We start from the raw sequence: 25744 nt of genomic DNA on the forward strand, positions 1-25744 counted from the left end.
AAATTTAAATATCTACCAAATGAGGATTGATTTCCTGGCGGGTTTGGTTCCTTTTTAAGGTTTCTTCCTTTTGCCATCTCCGGGGGTTTTTCCTTACCACTGTTGCCCTTGGCTTGCTCATCAGTGACAATCTGATTATTTTCATTTATACATCTCACTCTATACCACTCAGTGGTCTATACCACTTCATCCTGTCTACAGGGTTGCAGTGTATACAGGATACCTGGAGCCTATCCCAGGATACTTAAACCAGAAGACAGGGTACACCATGGACGGGGTGCTAATCCATCGCAGGGCGCAGACACACGTACACACACTCATTCACATACTACGGGCAATTTGGGAACACCAGTTAGATTAATCTGAATGTCTTCGGACTGCGGGAGGAAACGGGAGTACGCGGAGGAGACCCACCAAGCATGGGGAGAACGAACAAACTCCAAGCACAGAGACGGGAATCGGACCTGGCCGGGAATCGAACCCAGACCCCAGGCAACTGTGCTAACTGATTAATACATATACCATAATTTTGCGACAATGGACATCGATATAAGCGCTATAGAAAAACAACTGAATTAAATTGTCACATTAGGGTTGAAAATTGGATATGAATCGCATCATGGTTGGTTATGTCAAAGTGAGTAGGATATTGGTTCATAAGAAACATTCTGTACTTCAAGATGCTTTTAGCTCAAAATTGTAGACTAGTACAGTAGTAGTCTAGCATTCTAGACCACGTAAAAGAGACCCTAGAGGAACAGAGTTATCTAATCAGGAATTCTTGTATCCAGCGGTAAGGAGCTGTGCAGGAACAGCTGGACATAAAGCAGTCTCAATCTGCACATAGTCTGGAGAAGATTGCAATCTGATTGGTTTCAGCCAACACAACTGGCGTTAAAGGATTTGAGTGACAATACCGTGCCCCTTCAGTGGATTTCCATCTGTTTATTTTCACACCACACCTGTTCATTTGCGTCCTGCAATGCCAATAGCAGATTGTAGAATTTGCACATGTAGCCTCCATCATTCTCAAGTGAAGGCTGCTGCTAGTTTTGGGGGGAAAGATGAACTCATGCAGCTACCAGAATCTTCTAGTTGTCAGCGCCAATGTAAGCACAAGTATTACAAACATCACAGACTTACTAACTAAGAATGTACTACAGACCAGTCTGTCTCAGCTAACATTTTGTCTGTAGTTAAACCACTTTTGAGGCAACCAGTCCTGCTACAGTACGCTTATCACACGGACTCTTCTGACATGTTTTCTGAATGTATTTAGATATGCCAAAAAAAACCTTCACAAAAAGGAAAAAAAAACTCACAAAGGAGAAAAAGTTGCATGTCTTTTGTGTTTTTATTTTATTTATTTATATATCTTTCAAAGCCCTTTGCGTTTCTGCATCTAAATTTGAATTAGCATGAGGCACTTACGTGCAGAATGTGTGCAGATGTTTGAATAAATAAGTGTATGGATAAGACTCTTCTGACTGGAACTGATGTGAGCTGTGCGCTGCCAGGACAGAGACTTCCAACATCCAACGCGAGGCTAATCTGTCTGCTTTGCAACACTATGATTCTCTAGAAATGACAGCACCAAATTGTCTTGGAATGATGGTTCAATGCCCTATGTTCACGGTTTTGACTCTTTTGTTTTTTTCCAAATTTTTGACAATGTGGTGCACTGGGACTAGTCCTTCATCCCCCTCACACACATTTCTTTGCTCCAGATTTCCATATTACATGCGAATGGCTCAACCATTCATGTACCTGATACATGTTCACTCAGGGCGTTTGGTTCATGATATAAATCCCTCCTTTCTGTTTGTCTCTTACGTTTTGACAAACATCCTGATCCAAGTGATCTGATCATTAGCCTACTGTATATGTACTGTACACAATATCACATAAGACGGAGTTCTGTTGTAAAGAATATCAAAACAATAAAGCTGGTGGCCAGTCCTGAGAAACTTGCAAAATTTACATTATATTTCTACTTGCACTTAACAATACAGTGGTACCTCGGCCTTACGGATTTTTGCCTTAAGAACAGAAATTTGATAACATATGAGCCAACCCAAAACAAACCAAACACACCTTTTATTTTCGGAAGAACCCGCCTCCAGAACGGTTTAAATTGTATGCCAAGGTACCAGTGTATCCGCAAACTTCCAGGGTTCTGTGGTTGAATCTCAAATAGTGTTAAATGGAAAGTTAGTGCGATAGGGTGCTTATAACTGCGATATAAGTGCGATAACTCTTGTTCCAGACACCAAGTAGTGCCCTTGATCAGCGTTTAGAGTGGGATATTGGATTTAGCTTTTTGTTAGAAGCTAGTTAACTTTGTAGCTTGTATTAGCCATAAACAGAATAACAGATGGTTCAGAGGCAATTCGTAATGACTTAGAAGGATTGTGTTCTAAGGAAACACAGTGTTGTTTAAGGTGACATGAAGTTCTAAATTCACAGAATTTGTTCTTCCTGCTGAAATTGCTTTTGTTTTAGAAGGTAGCTGGTCTCCCTTCTTTCCAGTACCGCAAACCCTAATAACCTACTTTCACCCATATTTAGTGTGATAAACAACTGTTAGAACACTAGTGACACGGAGTGATATGTATAGTTAAATATCCAAGCGCTGTTACTGTATGCATTATCATTAGCACTCGTGGAATGCCTCTCGTCCAATCAGATTACTCGGTCGGACTTACAACTTTTGTGTAATCTGTTTTAGCATAAATTCATTTTTAATGTTTGTTAAATGTATCAGTATTTTGCAACCAATTCCTTCTCAGACATACAGTACACTGGAAATAATGATTCTCAACATTTTAATAGTGTATGTCGGAGTTGAACCTTGAAAGTAGACACTGTGGATAATACAGCACTATAGATTTTCTATATTTACATTTGTATTGCTATAAAATTGAAATTTCATGACGTGAATTATTGGGAAATCTTTGCTAAGTGTTAAACTGCACAGGAGAATGAAGAGGTTTTTTTTTCTTTTGTAGTGTCCACAGCTACATCCTGTAATGACCCTGGGTTTCCTACTAACGGCACACGCAGTGGGGACAGTAGAGAGCCGGGGGACTACGTGCTGTTCCAGTGTGACCCTGGGTACATCCTACAGGGAGCCACTAAGATCACCTGCACCGAGATCAACAACCGTTTCTTCTGGCAACCTGAACCACCTACATGCTCAGGTGACCTCCATCAGCACTACACAGGGATGTCGTGGTTATTATTATTATTTTTTTTAATCTTTGAAAAGTTTAAATATTTAAAAAAAATGGACTTAAAAAAAAAAGTTAATTAAAAAGATTAGATAGTACCAAAAGTGAAAATCTGTATTTGGCAAAGCTTGACTTTTGTGAATTCTAAGTTTTTTCTTTTGAAAGTGATGGTAATTAACAACAGCAATTAAGAGTGTGTAATTAGCTGCCTCGTTCAATTAAAACCACATTGAGCTTGCATGGAAGCTGAGGCTCACCACAAACAAATCCAGGGGCGTTTCTAGGGATATATGTAAAAACCCAGCACCAGATGTCAACAGAAATTAGCATCTTCTGCCTGCTGGCTCAATACAGAGATTTTTGTGCTACCAAAGTGAATAGATTGAATCTCATATAAATTCATTTTCTGCACAGTTGCAGTGACCAAGTTTATCTAATAAAAATAAATGGTATATAAAATCAACTGAATAAAATGCACAGAAAAATAAAAGTCGAAATAATTCAAGATAAAAGTAAATATGAAAAGTAGAAAGGATGATCAATTTTGAGTTTTGCAACAAGGAATCATCAAACGAACACAATTTATCTGTCAAAATGATTTGTAGCAAAAAATGCAGATGGTAAAGTGTAAATATTTAAGTTAAATTCCTGTAGCTTTTATACCTGCATAACGCCGATGGTCTTTAATTGTTGTCTCTGTATCTCTTTGGCAAATCAGTTGTATTGATTGTTGTATTGCAGTTTGTCCTAAAATGAAACCGTGCTTTTATACCCCGTGTTTCAGCTCCATGTGGGGGAAACCTTACTGGCCCAAGTGGGCTGATTTTATCCCCCGAATACCCCGAGCCCTATCCTCATGGCAGAGAGTGTGACTGGACAGTCACTGTCACTCAAGACTACATTATCTCCCTCACTTTTAACCAGTAAGCAAACACTTTGTTGTGTCTTTACACAATTTTGCATTGTAGGTCCAAAAATCTCTCTATATTAGAAAAGTATGGGTATCGCATATTCAGAGTTGGGTTTTTGCATGTGATTAAGTTTTTAATCATGCAAATTAAATGTAATTTTCAAACCTTTTACACATTGAGAGTTTTCAATAGTGTCTAGACCACCATCTTCAAACAAAAGCACTCCCCTTTAGGCCAGAGTTTTAAAAATTGTTTCAATTTTGACCAAAGAACATACAAGCGGTAGATATACTGTATATATATTTTATTATTAAACACCAAAAAGATAATAATATATGCATGTGAAAATGAACTCTGCAGCTTATAAGGAAGCACATTCAATTGTAGGCAACACTATAAGTGGTTTCCTCCAGGTGATCTGGTTTCCTCCCACAGTCCAAAGACATGCAGATTAGGCTAATTGGCATTCCCAAAGTGTGTAAATGCGTGTATGTTCATAAAATGGGAATAAATGCAATGGCCTCTATTGTCCCTTGTTGGACTACAGAGGTTCCTAGATGGATAAATGGATGGATGGATTAATATGAATAGTGCTTAAGTCATAAATTAGATCAGAAATCTGAATATAGATATACTCATTCTCAAACTTGAAACATGGTGACTAAATGTGCTTAACTCAGCTCTGAGTATGGCCCATAATCATTCACAGTGAGCATGCACACTAAAATACTTGACAAATAGCACTTGTAAATCTAAGCATCATTCATTTTCCTGTCTCTCCATAGCTTTAGCCTAGAGCCCAGCTATGACTTCCTGCACATCTATGATGGACCTGACTCTCTCAGCCCGTTGTTGGGAAGCTTCTACGGTACTGATGTCCCAGATCGCATAGAAAGCAGCTCCAATAAACTTTTCCTGGCCTTTCGAAGTGATGCCTCGCTCAGCAGTAATGGCTTTGTCTTACAATACACAGGTACGGCACCACCCTTCTGGTTTAAGCAGTCGGTTGTTTACAGTAGAGGAGCCATATGAGCGGACTCCATGGATTCATATGGCTCCTCTACGGAATGGATGTATGGATGAATTTAACTGTATATGGCATTTATACCATAAAATGATATAAAGGATACAATGTTAAATACTTATTGAATCCTGACCTGCCCTTTTACCCTGCATTAAATGTGTTCATTTGCTTATTTTGCATGCACTTAGAACCATTATTAGTGTGGTACAAAGTAGTTTCCTCAACAAACAGGCTATTCAAATGTGATGTGAATTCCCCTTTATTCCACTTTGCACTCCATGTAATTATCAGCTGATGGGTATCATGCGGAACTGAATTTAAAAGAGGTGCTAGACGTACACAGGAAAGCTGTAGTGCTTAAACTAATGCTAAGATTGAAGGAATGAGAACAAATGCCCTTTAGATGGTCCTGTATGATGCCAGTGCTGATGCCAATTTCTGATTCAGCTTGGTGTCCAGACTGATTGGTCAGAAAGTGCTGATTAATTTTCTGTTAAGAGCGGCTGAAAACAGTAGTTTCATTCATATCACAGAATTATTTTTTGGTTCTGGTTGGTTTGGTTCTATTGTGGGCCTAAATCCTAAGCCAAACAGCCCGAGTAACCATGTATCACATACTGGACACCCGCTACAGTAGATCAAAAAACATGAGCCATTCATGTGTCATATTAAAATCTGGAGCAACAAAGGTGGAGGATGTTTTGTAGACATCTGAAGAATGAATAGTTTAAAAAAGTTAAGCCTTAATTTGTCCTATACACATTACTACGCTACAATTTTTCCTTTAAATACCCCAGAGTAGCTAGGGTCAGAGCACAGGGTCAGCTGTGATACTCTGCACCCCACCCCTGGAGCAGAGAGGGTTGAGGGCTGTGCTCAAGGACACGACCAAATGCCAACCAGGTGGAGCTGGGGCTTAAACCTCCAACCTGCCAATCAGTAACTCAGTTTCTTAACTCTCTGAGCTGGCTCTGCCACTACTACTATGAGAGAGAGAGAGATAGAGAGATGTGAAAGTATCAGAAAACACTAAGACTAATAGTCGTCAGTCACAGAAAGATGTATTTTTACACGACATGCTGCATTCTGTTTTATTGACTTCATAAGAGTAATAAAGTATTGATGTTAATGTCAAAACAACTTTTTATAGATGCTATAATCCTACACAGTATCTATATAAATAAAAGAAAGGTTTGGTCTGTACTTTGGTTAAAACTCGCTCTTTCAGTTATAAATTTGTAGTAGAGTTAAATGAGAGTACTGTAAATGAGAAACCAGTGTTAGAAAAGTTTCTAGCTGTATGTCTGTCTGTCTGTGTATGTATTGTATGTATGTATGTATGTCTAGCCAGATTCTGCACAGCATCATGTTAACCTCTCTGGATTGAATGTAATGAAACTTTTGCAGTGCTTAGATATCTGCCTGGAGTTTAACCTGCACCATAAGTGAAATAATAATGTTGAGGAAAAGCGATGTTATGAACAGTTATGTGCCAGATTTAATTATCTACTTTAAAATAAGCTACTAATAAGCTACTTGCTTAATGTAAACAAACACCTGCATCAAAATATATATTAATTAGAAAAGCTAAACTGAATATTTCTGCCGTACAGGAAGACAGGCAGACATGTACGTGGGCTTCAAGCTGAAATAATAACCTGATAATTACTGATTACATTAAAGCTGATCAGCATATTTTTAGCTTTAACCTTTTAACCATTTTAAATGTTTTCACCATTAATGATGGGTACTAAGAGGAGTAAAATAGATTTCTGTGTTATGGTACAACTTAGTTATGTGTAGCCTTATAATCTTATATACTGTGTGTACAGTACTATAGCGCTGTGGTCTTTAAAGAAAGCCAAGCTGGACTTGACTGGACCTGATAACCTGCAGTTTATATAAAATAATCATTGACAGAAGGGTATGATCTGGAAATAATAAAAATAATGTAATTATATATTTGTTAGTTGTTGTTTTCGTTTTACACTGTATGATGCAATCTACTTATTCTATTATTCCAGCAGAATAGCAGGTTTCTCTTAATCTGGCAGACCGAACAGACTCAGTCGTGTCACTTCCCATGCAACAAGTCCTGGAACCGATTCCCTCACTAATGAATTACAGTGGAGCAGTAATGTGGAAAACATGCACACTTTAGCTTGTTTGTTTATGGCCAGTTTCTTCCGAACAGGCATGTGTGTCTGCTTTGGCGCTGGCTCATGTTGGTCACCGATATTTAGGCTAGTGTTCTTGGATCAGGTTTCAGGCACCATCAACCTCTTAACAGACCAATCAGCTTTTCCCAACCCTCCAGCTGGGTTTGATTGGCCTCCGAGGTGCAATATGGGGGCACAGCAGGGTTGACCGATAGTTAAATAAACACACATACACACACATGGTCACGACTACTCTATTACATCTCAGTTCTCACTGCCAGATCAAACACTTACAATGCACGAGCACAATCGGGCATACCGCCACAAACAGATACACACATCCACATCCACGCACATACACACACACACCTGTGCTACTCCTCAGGGCCAAAGCTATAGTCCAGTCTTAATTACAGGCGAGCGGCAGGCTTGTGGTGTGGGAGTGCAGTGAGGCCAGGTGCTTGCTAATGTCAGCTGTCAGGCTGCAGGTTTCGTGTGCTTGGCCGCGTAGAGCAGATTGCAGGCCTGCGTCAGTGCTGCTGCTCTCAGTCATCATGAGCATGAGCCTGTTTTTCTCTCATAGCCTGTGTGAGTAAGTTACTTAAGCTCCAGTTAAGCATGGACCCTTCTTCTTCTTTTTCTTCTTCTCCTTATAGAGGTCTTATAGAAAGCACATAAAATCGGTTGCACATGGTTACATAGTGGCAATTGATTTCTAATTTGGTTCCAAATCTTCTCTTACACTCGTGTGCACGGAGCCTCAATGTGTGAGCGACTGTTCTGTGTAGTCAGCAGGTCCTTGTCCAGCCTAGTGTCACTTTCAATCTCTCCTGTGTCTGCTTCAAGAACAAATGTGCACCTCATCAGGATAGGGCAAAAGGGTGGGGGAATCAGAGCATAAAGAACATCTCAACGTGTGTGTGTGTGTCTGTATCAGATTGGTTTCTCATGCACACATATTTGCTTGCCATTATATATACAGAGTGCATCTTGTCTGAATTAAGACTTCTTTCTTTTGATAATTAACATAATTGTCCTGATGCTGACCTTTAACTGGTTTTCGGACCCACTACTCGTTCACTACTATTCCAACATCATTGATCTTAACAAGCAGTCATAAATCATCCACATTTGACCTTTCTGTCTCCTGCTATTCTTCCCTTCTCTTTCTCTTTTTTTTACTTTCCCAATGTCTTTCCCAATTTATTTTTTCACACAGAGAACCCCAGAGAGTCATGCTTCGAGCCAGGTCTTGTCCGGAACGGGACTCGAATTGGCACGGAGTTGAAGCTTGGTTCAACGGTCACCTACTACTGTGATAGCGGCTATACGCTGGAGGGAGAAGCCATCCTCACCTGTGTCATGGGGGCTGATAGCAAACCCACCTGGAACAAACCTAAACCTGTTTGCATAGGTAGCAGGCTTATAATCTTATATACTGTATTTCTGTGATGAATCCCTGGAAGTCAGGCCATTTGACTGGACTTGATGATCTGCTGACCATATCAGTCTATATAAAGCAATCAGTGACAGAATGGTATGACCTGATAATAATAAAATAACTTTTATTTAGAAAGTATTTTATTTTATTTATTTATTTTTTTGCATATTTTATTAATGAAAACAAAAATCTGTAAGTAATTGCCCCCTAAACCTAATAACTGGTTATGACACATTGGCAGCAACAAATACAATAGCGTGTTTGGGATAACTATCAATGAGTCTTTCACATTACTGTGGGAGAATTTAAGGCCTATTCTACTTTGCAGAATTGGATTAATTCCGTGTTTTCAAGCACATATGGCCTGTTTAAGGATCTTAATCGGTTAATAAGTTCGTACTTTGACTAGGCTTCAAAACCTTTTTTTAAAGGCATTTAGGAGGTGGCTTTGCTGGTGTGTTTTGGATAATTTACTTTTTCACATAGGGTTAGGTAGGTTTGGACATTTTTTATCTGTCTTAATAAATTAAATGATGACTTATTTATATTTACTTGGGTTATATTTGGGTAATATTAACATTTGTTTGATGATATGAATCATTTACTTTAAATGTGACAAATATGCAATACAAAAAAGGACAAATGCAATACAACAAATACTTTTTCACAGCACTGTAAATGAATGTCTCTAAAATTACATCCCTTCTGTCCATTCATTATTTATAACATGTTATGAGGGATAGTTTCCCAGGCACAAAATGGGGTACACCTGGGGTGGGGTCCAAACACATGGCAGGGCACTACCCCCCCCACAGGCACAATCATACACTATAGGACGTTTGGAAATGCCAGTCAGCCTACACTACATGTCTTTGGAATATGAGAGGAAACCAGAGAACCACGAGGAAACCCACCCAGCACAGGGAGAACATACAAACAGGGACCACTGGTGAAATATTACCATCTCTTAGGTGGCAGTGCTAACCACTAAGCCACTGTGCCACCACCTACAATACAAAATGACAGCACATACACATAAGATAATCAATGTAAAAAAATAAAAAAATAAAAAAACTATACATACTAGTTCACTTGTGGATTGTACTGTCTTGTGCACTGTTTCCCTGGAGAGAGAGAAAGACATGTCTAATTCACAGAGACTCTTAGAAAACATTGCAATTTCACTTTGGCAAACACTGGGGACATCCACAAGAGCAGCTCTGCAATCAGCCTAGGAAAGTAATTTAAGATCAGCAGAATGAGGGCGCAGTGGAGAGAAGATGGGGAAGAGAGAAAATTAGTGTTAAATATGTTCTCTCTTTTTCTCTGTCTTTTTCTTGGTCTTTTCGCCTGGGAATATTTTACAGCACTGTGTGGTGGCCAGTACTCTGGGCTGGAGGGAGTCGTGCTCTCCCCTGGCTATCCTGGAAACTACAGCGGCGGGAGAACGTGTCTCTACTCAGTGGTTGTGCCCAACGATTATGGTATGCACAAACAATCAAAAAGACAGTTAATAAGCTTTAACTATGCTTATACACCATGACTTCCTGGGGTCGACCTTAAAGCTTAGATTAAAGCCTATTTTAGCCATTATTTGTTTTGCTGTTTTTTAATAAACTAGGGCTTAGGATTGTACAGAATGGGGCGCCATATCCTTTAATTTTCAGCACAAAAGGCAATATGATGAACTGAATTTTATTTAATTTTAACCAATCATACTTGCATGACTTATATTATTTATAAAACACAAATTCACATCTTTTATTGGTTGTTTTTTGTTGTTAAAAAAAAACAAAAAACAAGTAGCGTTATGCAACCCTCTAATTATTTTGGGCATCAGGTGGGAATCGAACCCAAACCTTCCTCATGCCAGACGAGAAACCAGGCCACCAATGCCCAAAAAGTCTAAATAAAAAATCTTGGGGCAAAAAAGAGCTAGAGTTTTTTTTAACAATGAAAACAACTGAGTGTCTCATTGATTTAAATAATTCAGGCATGAACTTTCTAAAAGTTGAGTTTGTTTTTAACATTGAAAATGACCTGCATGGCTAAAATCCTTCCTAGACATATTGTATCATACAGCTTCGCTCGCTCGCTGTTTCTCCCTCCCTCTATCTGATGAAGGAAGTAAATGAGATCTCGGGAGCTGCTGGAGGGTTTGTGAATGCGGCTATAGTTCATTTCACACCAGCAGGTGCTACTTGACCACAGGATGCTGTTGTCTATGTCATAAAAGGTAGAGGTCATTTGGGTGATTCGAGAGCCCTGCAGCATCACAGCATGCTTTTTTTTCCAAACAGGAGCATATTTTCACATGGCTTTTCCACATGCTGTGGAAATCAAGATAGATAAGGCACATTCATGGGCAACTTCTAACAGCTCTGAATGACGGAGAAAACACTGAGCGCGTAGTCATGACCCAGGTTGCTTTATGTGTTTTTGAAATAGTTTGTAGGAGTATGGAGTCATGATTCGTGAGGTCTGTTTACATGTGCCTTTGTCAAAAATGTCATTCGTGTTTTTCACCACCAATCCTTCTTTTCTTTCTCTCTCCCTCTATGTGGTCTGCTCCTGATAGTTGTCTTCAGCCAGTTCGCCTTTTTCCAGACGGCTCTAAATGATGTGGTGGAAGTTTATGACGGGCCAACACAACATGCCCGGGTCTTGAGCTCACTCTCAGGGTCTCACTCAGGTTAGCTTATCACTTTTCCCACATGACATGATACCCTAAGTCGCCAACTACTAGGGACCAAACATTCTTTAGTTAAGTTTTAATCGATTAGAAGAATTGACAAAGGTTATACATATCCAGGTAAGTTACTAACATATATGGATGTTGGCAACAATTACCTTCATAACTAAAAGTGTTGTTTCATTTTATTGCTGCTTCACATTCTAGTGAGCTTTTTTTCACCAGTGCCATGATCAGATAGAGATCAGACATTTATTTTTATTGTTATCTGGGGAAAACACATCTGTATTCTTATGTCATTAAATCTAGCATTAAATATACATTAAAGTGCAAAAGTCTTAGGCACCATATTACTGCATGTTGTGTACCAATTTTGTTCAGATGGAAACAAAAAACCTAATGTACGCTCCTGGGATTTGCATAAAAGTAGTAAGGCATGAGTGTGACAAAGTTACCAGAAGAACTCATATTCTCAGAAGAAAAAAAACCTGGTCTGTCTTGTACTATATTTATTTTTTTTACAGCCATGTATATATTCTCCTGTAATGTTATTTATTTATAATTTTTTTAAGTTATATATGGAAATACTGAATGATTTTGTACATAATTATGCAGACATGATAAACATACAGTATATAATAAAATTGGTACAGCATATAGTATGGTGCCTAAGACTTTTGCACAGTACTGTATATTTTTTCACTTTAGATGAATATAAATACATTTATGTATCTCCCTACAACAGAGGAACTGCTACTGTACACAAGCTGTAGTCACATTATGTACAGGTAGTCTCCGTGTTCCGTTTCTGAGGCACGCTCATAAGTTTGCTCATAAGATTTGTTCTTAAGTCCGACAAACTTATAGTCTTATAAGCCTTTAACATGAATATACTATGTAAAGCATACCAATCCACTTGACTAAATCTTTGTCTTCTTTACCCACACTCATCATGTGGCCAAAAAACATAATCGTACCTAAGGGAATGAATCGCACACATTGAGACATCACACAGTGTTGTCTCTGCACCTTTAAATCATCAGGGGAATCCCAGATGCCATTTTGTCTCAGAGCTGTTTTCCACTGTACTGGACTGATTATTCACCATTGGGACAGCTTTACAGTACAGCCATTTTCTATCATCGTGCTTACGGACTGATTAATTAAAACCAGTGAGGCCGACTCATTTTTCCTGCACCACCACAATAACACACATACAATATTCTGGACTTTGGACATTTTATACATTTACTTACATGGTAAAAATATTGTACTGTATATAATTGGTAAGTATTGTAATCTACTGCACTGAAGTGTCTATTATTTGTACAATTCATGGGAGTTACTTCTGTGATTTGTTCACATCTATGTCCGTTCGTATCTGCGGAAATTCATAACTCAGATGTTCGTAAGTCGGGAACTACCTGTATATGATAAGGCTATGTTCACATTACAAGCAACATTATTTAATTCTGTGTTTTTTTTTTGGCTTGGGTGGATTTGCATGTCATGAAGATTCATGATCTTCACGATTCATAATCACATGTGACTTTTATCTGACGGCCATCTGTATTAAAACATATATTCGTGCGAAAACTCATTTTTTAGCCAAAAATATGCTTGGGAGTTTGCTCTGGAGGATGGCTAGAGGTTTGCTCAGCTGTATTTGTTGAAGTCCAGAAGTAGAAAGAAAGCCAGACGCCTTAGCTTTAGCTAAAATCCCCATGCTGCCGGTGCTGACTGATGGCGTCAATGCCCAAAACTTCAGTTCCGATTTGCCCCGTTCTTATTAAAGTAGCAGGACCACGTATCGGGAACAAGTCTGACCTTCGACCACATAGGAAAGTGACTTTGATCCAATCTGAAAAACATTATTCAGACAGCCCTAAAAAATCTGATCTTTTTGTCTTTAAGTCTGGTCAGCCTGGTAATGTGAACATAATGTGAAAGTCACCTCCTGCTGTTTCCAACAATGGTTCTGTTGCAATTTGAAATAATTGAGAACAGCCTGTTAAACTTTATTCTCTGGGTCTTTTACCAGCAGCAATAACTACTGTATGTGTGAATTCTTAATTATTGGAGTGCACTGTAGCTGAGAGGAGGAAAACACTGAGTTTCTGTATTTAACATAACAGACTTAATGACTCATAAAGTCAGAGTTAAGCAGGCGGGGAAATGTGGAGTTAAATGCAAAAAACTTTAACTTTATTTAAAAAAAAACTCTCTTTTTCTCTCTCTGGGAGTACCTTGTTTCACATGACACATTTGAGCATCCTAGCGTTTTTGCTCCTGAGATTCGGCTTGTCCCTGGTGATATGTCTCCTGTGCATTTACTTTTTCCTGCTGGACCTTCTTTAAGTTATTGTGCTTTTATTAACATAAAGAGCGTTAAGTGTCTAGGATAGGATAGAGTTCAGACTGTCATGGACATCCATCACAATGTACGAAGACTGCTTACCCTGTCATGCATCGTTAACAATACTGTATATTGCGTGCAAGTAAAGAAAATTCGTTTTTCTAGCTCTTATATATTCATTGAATATCATGAAATATATCAAACACTGGTATCAGTGACAGTTATTTCGGCAGTCACTTGTCAGGTAGCTTAACATATCTATAACAAAATACGAAATGCTCCACAATGTATTTCATGCTACACTTTCTAAGCAAATATAAAGTATCTCCAGGAAGGAGTTGTCATCCAAGATGGCATCACCGCTGAGCCATTAAAGTTCTTCTCACGAAGGATTTCAGTGTCAGCCCTGTATTGCGGCAGCACCGATGATAATAATAGGACGACGGAAATAAGCTGCAGGTGTAAATAAATAAGCAGTCAGGGCTTCCCTACACCTTGCTCCGGTCCAGATTATTAGCTGCCAGTCTGACAGCTGCTCGTAGCTCCATGGTCTAATAACTACCCAGCATGCCCCAGGCTCAGGTGGTGGTGATGGTGTAACCAAGCACATGCCACTACTGTACTTGGTGTGTGTCATGTCCTGTTCTGTGATCTACCTGCCAATACTAAATCTGGGCTATCCAAAATTCCCTCTGAGCCCTAGGAAACTTGTGGGAGGACGTCGATCTTTCTTTTTTCTGTTCACCCAACTCATGCTCTCACACACCTACACACACTTTGAGAGACGGAGCTTACGCAGAATAATGAGATACACAAGTAGAGCAGAGAGAATAAGGATGAAAGGATGAAAGATATAATGCATAAATTTGTGTCCAGAAAGATTTCCTCGTCCGGAGAAAATCGATTTCATAGCAAGGGAAAAAATGAAGTGCCGGCAGTTGAAGGCAAGGTCTTTTAGAGATATGAGCATATTATAGACAGAAGGTGATTTGTTTATTCCAGGCCTAATGGTAATTATGATTATTGTGTTTGAATCATTTTGCTTCAGTTTGCAGTCCTCCATCAAATGATATCTTTATGCAATAACTGTCGTGTATCAGGTTTGCCCTTGAGCATCGATGATGTCACTTCAGTTTGATTCTTGAGGTTTAATCAACTAAAAAGCCAACCAATATGTATGGTGGCTGAATAATACAAAAACAACAACAAAATGAAGACAAAAACAAGGATTTTGAGATTTGGCCTAAATATTATAAACATAAAAACAACAAATTCAACCAGAAACCATAAATGTAGTTATGAATAACATGGCATTGTTATATTTAATTGTTAACTGAGGCTCTTCTGTATGTCTGCAAGAATCTGCACATCCCACTGTAGAGGAATTCCCTCACTCACTCCGTCACTCATCTTCTTTAACGCTTTATCATGTATTTAGGATCGCTGGGGGCCTAGAGCCTATTCCAGGAGACTTACAATAGGGCACAAGGCAGAGTAGACCCTGGACAGGGGGCCAATCCATCTTACGGCACACACACTTAAACACTCATTCACACACTATGGGCAATTTGGGGAAAGCCAATTAGCATAATTTGCATGTCTTTGGACTGTGGGAGGAAACCGGAGTACCCGGAGGAACCCCACCAAGCACGGGGAGAACATGCAAACTCCATGCACACAGAGACGGGAATTTAGCCTGGCATGGAATCAAACCTGGAGGTGCAAGGCGACAGTGCTAACCACTACGCCTAGGGGTTCATAAAATCCTTATTTTTTTAAAAATTTTTTATTACAAACAAATTAATAAATTCGAGTTAATTAATTAATTAGCTCTGGATAACATACAGCATTAAACTAGCTCAATATTGGGCACTCCTCTGGAGTGTGCGTGGAGAGAAGGATGATTTACAAACTGTTAACCATCATGGAGAACACCTTACATCCCCTCCACAACCTACTGGCTAAACCATGCAGCATTTCCAGTAAGAGAATGCTTCAGCTCTGCCAAGACAAAGAACAGCGTTAGGAGAGGGATCTCCTCCGCTGACGTCACAATCAGTAGGCTCATATACATTCTGTCTTCATTGCACTATGGTTACATTTAATTTTACATTTAGGCATTTGGCAGACGCTCTTATCCACAGTGACTTACATTTTTATCTCATTACACATCTGAGCAGTTGAGAGTTAAGGGCCTTACTCAAGGGCCTAACAGGGGTAACTTGGTGGTTGTGGGGTTTGAACCTGGGATCTTCCGAACCATAGTCCAATACCATAACCACTGAGCTACCCCTGACCCCCCTACATCCTTCATTGCATCATCTCTTTTAATAGTATTTGCTGGTTATATACTTGCTGGTACATTCTCTCCATTAATACTAGCTGGTGCAGCTAATTGTATGTTCAGTTCTATTTCCACCTGTATACAAAATCCTCATGCATGTTTCTATAGAAGCATTATTTTTATATTTAGGTACATTATTTGACAGCTTTTCTACCTCTTTAATGCCCCTTTAATTTGACCCAATTTTTGCCTTTTCCTTTTTCCTCACTGCCCTTGCGTGTGTTTTTACACGCTGGTGTTTTGTAGACGCTGGTAAATGCTGCGACTCTAATTAATAAAAATGTTCAATTTTCATGCAGGTGAGTCCCTGCCACTGGCCACGTCCAACCAGATCCTCATTCGCTTCAACTCTAAAGGACACTCCTCATCCAGAGGCTTTCACCTCGTCTACCAAGGTACTGATGAGAACTCCGGCTGCTGTCCACGCTGCTGCTTTATCAAATCTAGTACCCAGGGGGCTGGAGAGTCCCATCACCATCCATTCTTAGCACTGTGGGCCCCAAAGTGGAGAAAAGAAGCTGAATAATTTAAACATGCTTTCACCCACATGCACATACACACACACATACACACACGCAACCACACACACATTAACAAATGACACAGTGAATCTAGTGGTTGCTTTGGGGCCTTCCTCACAGCATGGCTTCACAATCTTTCTATCTCTATAACAGATGACCCGGCTTTTACAATCTGAGGTGGTATTATTGTACTGTTTCTCTTCTTCAAACCTGCACATTCCATACATACTATTGTACATTTATCTACCAATTACCCTGTGAATATATCTGCACCAAAAATGTATCTATGTATTATTATTATTATTATTATTATTATTATTATTATTATTATTACTATTATTATTATTACTATTAAGGCAATAAATCACTTGGGTTAGCCAAAGCTCACAGTTTTTATTTATTAGGAACAAAGCAATGTGCTTATTTTTAATTATAATCGAGCAATTACACACGAGAAGTGCTGTTGTATTGAATATTAGTATGGCTATGATGCGGTTGTAGACATGAGTTTGTGCCCAAGATATCATAGGCATGCTGATATTCGGTACAACAGCACTCGAGTATAATATTTCATAATTTCAAATAAAATTAAAGACTAAGCACATTACTTTGTCCCTAATGGATAAAAAATGTGAGCTTTGAATAAACCTGGTGAATTATTCCTTACATAATAATAATAATAATAATAATAATAATAATAATAAATATATCAGTTTGGGTGCAGATATATTCAGAGAGTAATGTTTATATATATATATATAGTACAAAACTAATCAGAATAAACACACAAATATAACCTGCATTGAGTTATTATAAGCACTATTGTAAGAGCTGCTGTTATAGAAAATTAATCACACCTTCTGACCAATCAGAGTAAAGATTTCTGTAATAGGAAATATGAAACCTGTACAGTAGGTCAAGAGCCTGAGGAAGAGATTTGATTACCCAGTATTGTTGCGCATAATAGGTTCATTCTCATTTCAAATTTCATTTACAGTTATAGGTCATGATTTTTTATTAATTTATTTATTTTCTAAAGACATTTCCCAGTATCACAGGCTGCTTGATGTTCTTTCGTTTCTCCTAGCTGTCCCACGAACCAGTGCGACTCAGTGCAGCTCGGTTCCAGAGCCCCGGCACGGGAGACGCACAGGAAACAACTTTGCTGTAGGAGCTGTTGTGCGGTTCGAATGTAACGCGGGCTATGTGCTAGAAGGCCCTAATGCCATCGAGTGCCTGACGGTGCCTAATGCCCTGGCACAGTGGAACAACACCATCCCCAGCTGCATAGGTGAGACAACACCCCCGGGGCTGGCAGTAGTTTCATCCCGACTGCACACATGTACTGCCCCAGGCATGAGCACTCAGAGTTAGGAGTCTTGCTGAGTGTACAGTATGTCTTGTCTTTTGAAAAGGCAATGCCATTTTTAATGTACATTTTTTTTTATATCACTTGCAAAAAGACATCTCTTGATTTTGCAGATTTTGTATTTCAGTATAGGATTTTTACTATAGGGCTTAGTATAGTACTTTTAAGTTGTGTTCTTGTTCTTAAAATATGAAGTCGCCTTCCTATTCTAGCAACTGGCAATAAAGCTTGGAATAAAGATCATCCTAGTGGAAATACACAGGTCACAGTGGAGCGCTAGGCTTTATAAATATGACCAGCAAACAGATGTTGTGCGGCAAAGTGGCATTTTATCCTTACCTATGAATTTTGCTGAGAGTACACAGGACATAAATAGATGCTGCTACCATGAGCATCATGTAGATATTTATAAAATCTACTTCATGTGTGCATCGATTTGGATTTTAAATTTAATTTGGTCTATTCTTTTAAAAAAGTCTGTACTTATAAGATTGAGAACACCAAATTGACCATAACGTGCAACTTTGCTGGATGACTGAAGATTTCTTTCCCTGGTGGTTATTGGCCATATTAAGGGCACACTCCAGGAGGTAGACATAACTGGGTCAAAGTCAACAATTATAAAAAGACTCTATACAGATGGTTTACCACAATATGTAACCCACTGGTAAGCCTAAAAACAGGAAGACTAGAGAATATTTTTTTTCTAACATACCTTGTCAACTTGCACCTCCAACGTCCGGGTTCGATTCCTGGCCAGATTAAATTCCTACCTTTGTGTATTTGGAGTTTGCATGTTCTCCCTGTGCTTGGTGGGTTTCCAACAAGTGATCTGGTTTCCACCCACAGTCCAAAGACATGCAGATTAAGCTACTGTAATTGGTGTTCCCAAATTGCCCGTAGTGTGTGAATGAGTGTGTAAGTGTGTGTACTGTATGGGAGAGTGCCCTGCGATGGATTGGCACTCCTAAGGAAAGATAAGACAAAAGTGAAATTGTTACAAAATAAAGAGAAAGGGGCATGAAGAATCTACTGTAAGTAACTGCTCACTATCCAAAGCATTCCACCTCACCTTATACCGTGAATGTGGAACTGGTTCTCTTAGAGAAGAAAAGCAACAGGACAAATTCAACAGTGTCACATAATCTATTAAACTTAATCCACTGTGCAGATATAAACAATGGACCAGAGCATGCATCAAAAGCATTTCAGTTTTTTTTTTTTTTTTTTTTTTTAACAAAAACATAAAAAGTTTTAAAATTCATGCACTATTCACCTGACTTGGATGTTACTGGCAACATACATTATATCTGCATCCTAGGAGTCTTAGGGCACAAGGCAGGGTACACCCTGCACAAGGTGCCAATTGATCGCAGTATATATATTCAAAAATACAGTAGATATCCAGGCAGAACTGCATTTCCTCAACCTACTCCAAAGCTATGTGTCTCCTGGAGATGGCTGTTCCTGAGTTCAAAACGTTTGGGCCTTTCGGGGCTCAGTAGTAGGCTTCTCATCTGTTATGTGAAAGACCCGCGTTCAATTCCCAGCCGATGCCCCTAGCCCAGCCGTGGATCAAAGTGGGAGGGTTGTGTCAGGAATGGCATCTGGCACAAAATCTGTACTAAGTCAAATGTGTGGATCAGATGGTCCACTGTTTGATGGGCCATTCCTTAACGGGAGCAACTGAAAGAAGAACAACATGTGTGTATACAGACTGTAGTGTTCTGTAGTGCTTACCTTGTTTCATTTCTGTTCTGAACACAATACTCGCTCTAATCATATGCAAAATGTGGCATTTAGAAAGCAGTTTATTTCTCCAGCATTTTGTGTCACGTTATTTGAGATGAACTATGCAATAACAAATGTGACATACAAACATTTCGGGCAGATATTGATCAGAGAAATGTTTATGCACTTTGAATTAATTAATTATTCAGTGAAGCTCCTTAAAAAGTCTGTTTTAAAAAGATCTTGCCAGTTGTCATACTCGAATAATTGAGAATGTTGCACTGCCATTGCAGCATGATACATTATTTAATCTTCATAATGAGGTTACCAGTGAGCACATTTTTAGAACGGGTATGATTGTTGTGTAACTCGTGCTCCTTTTTCAATGGAATAAATACCAAATTTGCTTCATGTTCTAGTGTATTGGGAGTGTGTTTAATATTTTGCAGGTTTGGTTCAGTGTGTATTGTATGTGTATGAGAATTTGATATGGCTGTGTAGCTTTTTTTTTTTCCTCTGGGGCCCTCTGGGAGAAGAGCGATGGCAAATATACTTGAGGGTTCTCCTCCTGAGAGGATCCTGTCTCACACACCTTCCCCTGCCTGCCTAACAAGCTTGCCATGGCCTCCAGCACTATTAGCACACTCCACACACACACATATATACACACACACACACACACACAAACTACAGTACAGGTGCCATTGCAGGTACACCATACACTGAGATGCACACACACATACACACTGATATTACAGATGCTTACCCGTGCGCTCCACTGCAGCTGCCAGATGTTTGGCCCTGGGAGCTCCAGCAGAGAAGCCAGTACCTGTGTGTTATTTCTGCATTTACTTATAATGACATTTTTTTGGTTTTATTTCAGTTCCCTGTGGGGGAAATCTGACCCAGCGCACAGGCACCATTCTGTCTCCTGGTTACCCTGAGCCCTATCTGAACACCCTGAGCTGTGTGTGGAAAATCACTGTTCCTGAGGGATCGGGGATACAGGTACGTTCCTCTACAAAGTACAATGCATCTCAAAGTTTTAATGAAAAATAAATAAGAGACTTTGTCCAAGTTATTTCTCAGCTTTGAAGGTGAAAAATCTGGTGGTCCATTTTGATTTGTCCAAGCCGTGTTCTCTCAGCGGGCATCATGGCTCCGCTGCCAAGCAGTTATTTTCAGTAATACAATTCAAAATGATATTGCTCAAGTAGAAGTAAAAAAGTATTCAGTGAAAAGATACTGGTACTGAGTAACTGTTTCATCATAATGTCAGATTTTTTCTTTTTTATAATTATGTAAGCAGTCAGACAAAATGATAAAATAATGTACAAATTGAGACATTTCCAAATAATAAAATAAATGAAATAAATGTAATTAAATAAATGAATAGAACTGAATATTTTTACAAAGTAGAAAATTAAGGAATAAGAAACAAAACTTTTTTTATCTTTTTTTTTTCACAATATAAAGCTTTTAAAATAACTACCTACTGTAGGTCAGATATGCATGTTTAAACATTGTAAACTATTTCCAGTGTAAGATATACTGTATATTCAGTTCCCCCCAAATGGCTCAACAGATAGAAAATAACATTGGAACATGTACAAGAGGTCTCACTTGAGACAGCAGAACAAATGTAAGAAACTTTAGCCTCTAGTTTTTAAGCCTCTTGTTTGCTAATTATATATGTTAAGATTGCAAAATTAAATAAAACAGCTAAACTTGCCATGTTTGTTTGCTTTACTGTCTACCACTGCTGAAGACGATTCACCCCCCACTTCCCCTTCTGTGTGGTCATTTGACTCCATGCGGTTCGTGTGTCATGTGATTATTGTTGCTCCGTCTGATTGGTGAAATACAGTCATGTAAACAAACAATATCTAAAGTGTCAAATAAATGGTTGGAAACGTAATGAGTCGAGTGAAGCCGAATGTAGTGGAGTGAGAATAGCGTTCCTAAATCTAAGTAAAAGTAAAAAAGTATGGTGCAGTAAAACTACTCATAGAAGTAAATTTTTTACAAAAAGTTACTTAAGTAAATGTAATGGAGTAAATGTAACTCGTTACTACCCACCACTACACGACATCTGTAGGATTATACAGGAATGGCACCATGTTACCACCCCAAATGCAAACATACTGTACATACATTCAAAATTAATGTAAAAAATTTGATTTTGAAATCAGTACCTGGAATTGCCACACACAAGAATCACACGGGATATGTATCTGAATCAGTTTTTTTTTCTCCTATCTTTACTGTGCATGCATATTTACTAATACTTGATGGCATGTGATTAGCAGTTATTTCAGTGTTAATTTAAACCAGAGCAGATGCTACATTCTAAAGGACTTCCTTCTCCTTACGTGGTCATAAAGAATGGTTTCTACAAACGCTTTGTAGTTGTAGTCGCCACTAGGAAAATGTTCCAATCAGTAACACGAAGCCCAAAACATCGAGTTACTATTGCTCATTCACTGTGAACAGAAATCTCCATTATGTGGTGCAAATGATTACAAATGTTACAAAATTACAAATATTACTTCACAGAGACTTAATAGTGCGTCTGTGTCAGTATTTGTGTCCCTTAAATATTGTATATTTGGTTAAAAGAAAGCACCATTTTTGACGCCTGAACTAGTGCCTAAATGCACTATACAACAGTTAATTGATGTAAACTAGACCAGTTCATTGAAGTTCAATTTACAAACATTTCCCTATGCCAATGCTATTTTTTTTACCAGTTGCAGTTCACAATATATTTGTATGGTAACTTTTAACAAATTTGCAATGACGCACTACCCAGCCAAGAAAAAAAGTCACCACCCGGATTTAACTAAGTAAATAGTTAACAGCTTTTCATTAAATCATTCCGACAGATTAATATGGATCATCTGGCAACAAGTTATTAAACCCTAACTGGTGCAGTAAGTAGCTTCTTATTTATTAAACGGCCATGTTGAAAATTTTCAGAGGCTGTGGTCATTCCAAGATGACAATGCCATAATTCATCAGGCTCAAATAGTGAAATTGTCATTCAGGAGGATCGGTCCAGTCACCACAGAGACCAGACCTTAACCCCATTAGAATATTTGAGGTGTGCCAGAAAAGATCTTACTCAGATGTCCAACTCATCAACAATACAAGATCTTAGAGAGAAATGAATATGACTCTGGACAAAAATAAATGTTGTAACATTGATTAAGCTTATCAAAATGATGCCACTCCGATGATCATAGCAAAAGTGGTTCAGTGAAATATTAGTGTGTGCGTGATTTTTATTTATTTTTTGGCTGGGAAGTTTATGTACAAATGTGTTACAAAATATAATGCTCAAACAATAGGTTTATCTAACCACCAGTTTAAAAACAGTGCAAAGTTTCTTGGTACTGTAGGATCCATCAAATGTCTAAAATGTCCATCAGTTGTTCTCTCCATAAATGACTTTTTTAGTGACCTTTCCAAGTAAATGCTTCAACCTTTCAAATGGCTGCCATGGTCATTTCTTCATTTGAAGTGGCACTTTGAAATGGACTGCACCTACAGTAAATAATAAGTCTTTTTAGACATTTCATACCGAGTGCAATGCCATATTTCAGGCTCTTTTTTTTATTTTTTACCGTCATTGATTTTTTTTTCTTTTTTGCTTTAGTGCAGGTTATTAAAGTGTAAAATCTTAAAAACAAGGTACAGATGTCCTTCATTCTAGGATTTCAATCAGTATTTTTAAAGCCCTTAATTCCTGCCGTCATGGTTCATAACTCTGTCCAATTTTGCCTTCGTGGCACCTTCAGTTTGGCTATAAAGTGGTTTCTGATCTTTCTTGGCAGCTGGGCCGAATCATTTATCCCCTCTACAAAACATTTACTCCCTTGCCTGGATTATATACAGTCTATTGTGCAACAGTGTTGCTTGCTCAATCTTGCTCATGTACTCCCTTACATAGGAGGGATGAGAACTAGAACAATCTTTAGTTCTTAAGTAAATCTGATAGATATTTGCTCCAACACTGTCAGTCTACAACAGTGGCCCTTAAGGTCCAGTTATGTTCCTTTTTATTAAAGCGACAATCTTTACAAACACTTTGTTCTCTAGGTTTTTTTTTTTTTTTTTAAGTATTGGTCACAAGATACAGCTTAGTGCATTTAATCATGACACACGGAAAGGATGATGCAAATAGAAGTCTTTTCGAGCAAGTGAGCTCTTAAGAATGTACTGTACCCAGATATAAAATCTCCTCTTTATGTGATTACTGTATGTCCTTGTGGAATTTTGTTCTTAATGGCAAAATTCATGTTCATTTACAGGTGTTTTTTGTTGCAGACCTATTACAACATTTGTCTTAGAGCAACTGGGTGCATATCAGCCATTTATCTTTGTAAGCAAGCTCAAAAGTTTGCATCACCATTAGTATTAGTTGAAATGTGCCTTTAGGCATACGTATAAAAACACATGCTTACTTACTGTCTTATTTGATGGATACATTTTACACAGGGTTAAATATGCGAGTAGTTCATTTAAAAAGTATGTGAGATCAGGAAAAAGGCTAAATGCAGAAATAAAATGTAGTGTTTAAAAATATTATTGCCAGCTGTGATGGCCATTATTCAGAAATGGGGAATACACAAGGGCACTTCTAATCAAGTAGAGAAGAAATAGGTCAAGTCAAGTACGCTTCTATTATCATTTCAGCCACATACAGTACAGTTAAGTGAACAGTGAAATGAAACAACGTTCCTCCAGGACCAAGGTCCTACATACTGTACGACATAAATTAACGAAAGCTACTATGATGTTAAGAGCTTGCAGAGTTTTTACTGAGTTATCTATTGTGTCTTGGAGGTCTGTTTATATCTAACAGGGAAGCGAAAAGCATGTAGAATCTGGGATCCTCAAAAAGAACGAATGGTAAGGACTGATGAAAAGTGAGAGGTTATGCAGGAGAGAGATTGAAAGTGAAATGCAAGCAGACTGATGGAGTGGAAGATGTCAGTGAGTGACAGGGATAGATGAGAGATGATATGGAAGTGGTATGATATGGAAGAAGGGCCATCTGAGCTCAGCTTGACCTCAGTGTTGAATGTCTGCAAAAATTACCCCCCCAACCAGATGGGTCTATGGGTCTATTGCTGTTTATAAGATTGGCCTATTAAAATGCTATAGCTTGTACCAAGGAAGCTAATAATAGTGTATAGATATTTTGTAAATGTACTTACGGACATGTTTGTATCATTAGAAAGTTTGTAACTCGAATGTTTGTATGTGATGGAATATCTGTATGTACTTTGTAAACCCCAACATGGGTTTTTTACTGATGTGTGTGTGAGGCGGGAGGGAGGAAAGAAGAAAAATAAATATGGCCAATCCCTATAATACAATTTGTGAATTTTCCTGTGCTGTGGATATAGAGCTCCTCACATTTAAAGCAAGCACAAATAAACAAAGCATCGTACTACAGACGGATAAAACCTGACAGTATCCCAGAGATAGTCACAGCAACGCCAGTGTGACGGTCTAGTTTTTTTTTTTCTTCCGTTTTTCTTTTTTTCACTCATTTTGAGGATGAGGTGAAAATAGATGCCTGCCAAAATATTTGCTGGGCTGCTCATTGACAGTTCAGTGAGTGAAAAAAAAAGCCTTCTTTTGAGGTTATGCAGTGCAGGAAGAAGAGGGAATCTGTTTTTAGATTTCAAGAGCACTCGGTATGAGGCTTAAAGGTATCTGTCTCTCATTTCACCCAAAAACTTTTAGGCTGCACACTGAGAGCTGTGAGTCACCCTCCAATTAGCTGATGCTCCATGCTAACGGAACCTGAATGTGTTCTTTATTGTCTCCGGCAGATCCAGGTGATCAGCTTTGTGACCGAGCAGAACTGGGACTCGCTGGAGGTGTTTGACGGGGGCGACAACACTGACGCCATGCTGGGGAGCTTCTCAGGTAGGCTGCTATTTTAACACTGG

The 25744-nt window shown here is 38.6% G+C and overlaps 1 protein-coding gene across 1 annotated transcript in view; it reads left to right on the top strand.

Moving 5' to 3' along the window:
- csmd2 (CUB and Sushi multiple domains 2) overlaps window positions 1-25744 on the top strand; it is a 393418-nt gene that overhangs the window by 278094 nt on the left and 89580 nt on the right. Inside the window, exons 27-36 of the mRNA XM_053492012.1 lie at window positions 3009-3200; window positions 4015-4153; window positions 4927-5114; window positions 8544-8738; window positions 10133-10249; window positions 11344-11457; window positions 16457-16552; window positions 17766-17969; window positions 20662-20786; window positions 25625-25721. Coding sequence (XP_053347987.1) covers window positions 3009-3200; window positions 4015-4153; window positions 4927-5114; window positions 8544-8738; window positions 10133-10249; window positions 11344-11457; window positions 16457-16552; window positions 17766-17969; window positions 20662-20786; window positions 25625-25721 — 1467 coding nt within the window. The remainder of the gene's footprint in view (window positions 1-3008; window positions 3201-4014; window positions 4154-4926; window positions 5115-8543; window positions 8739-10132; window positions 10250-11343; window positions 11458-16456; window positions 16553-17765; window positions 17970-20661; window positions 20787-25624; window positions 25722-25744) is intronic.

Source organism: Clarias gariepinus, chromosome 3 (genome assembly GCF_024256425.1).
Source record: "Clarias gariepinus isolate MV-2021 ecotype Netherlands chromosome 3, CGAR_prim_01v2, whole genome shotgun sequence".
NCBI classification, from domain to species: domain Eukaryota; kingdom Metazoa; phylum Chordata; class Actinopteri; order Siluriformes; family Clariidae; genus Clarias; species Clarias gariepinus.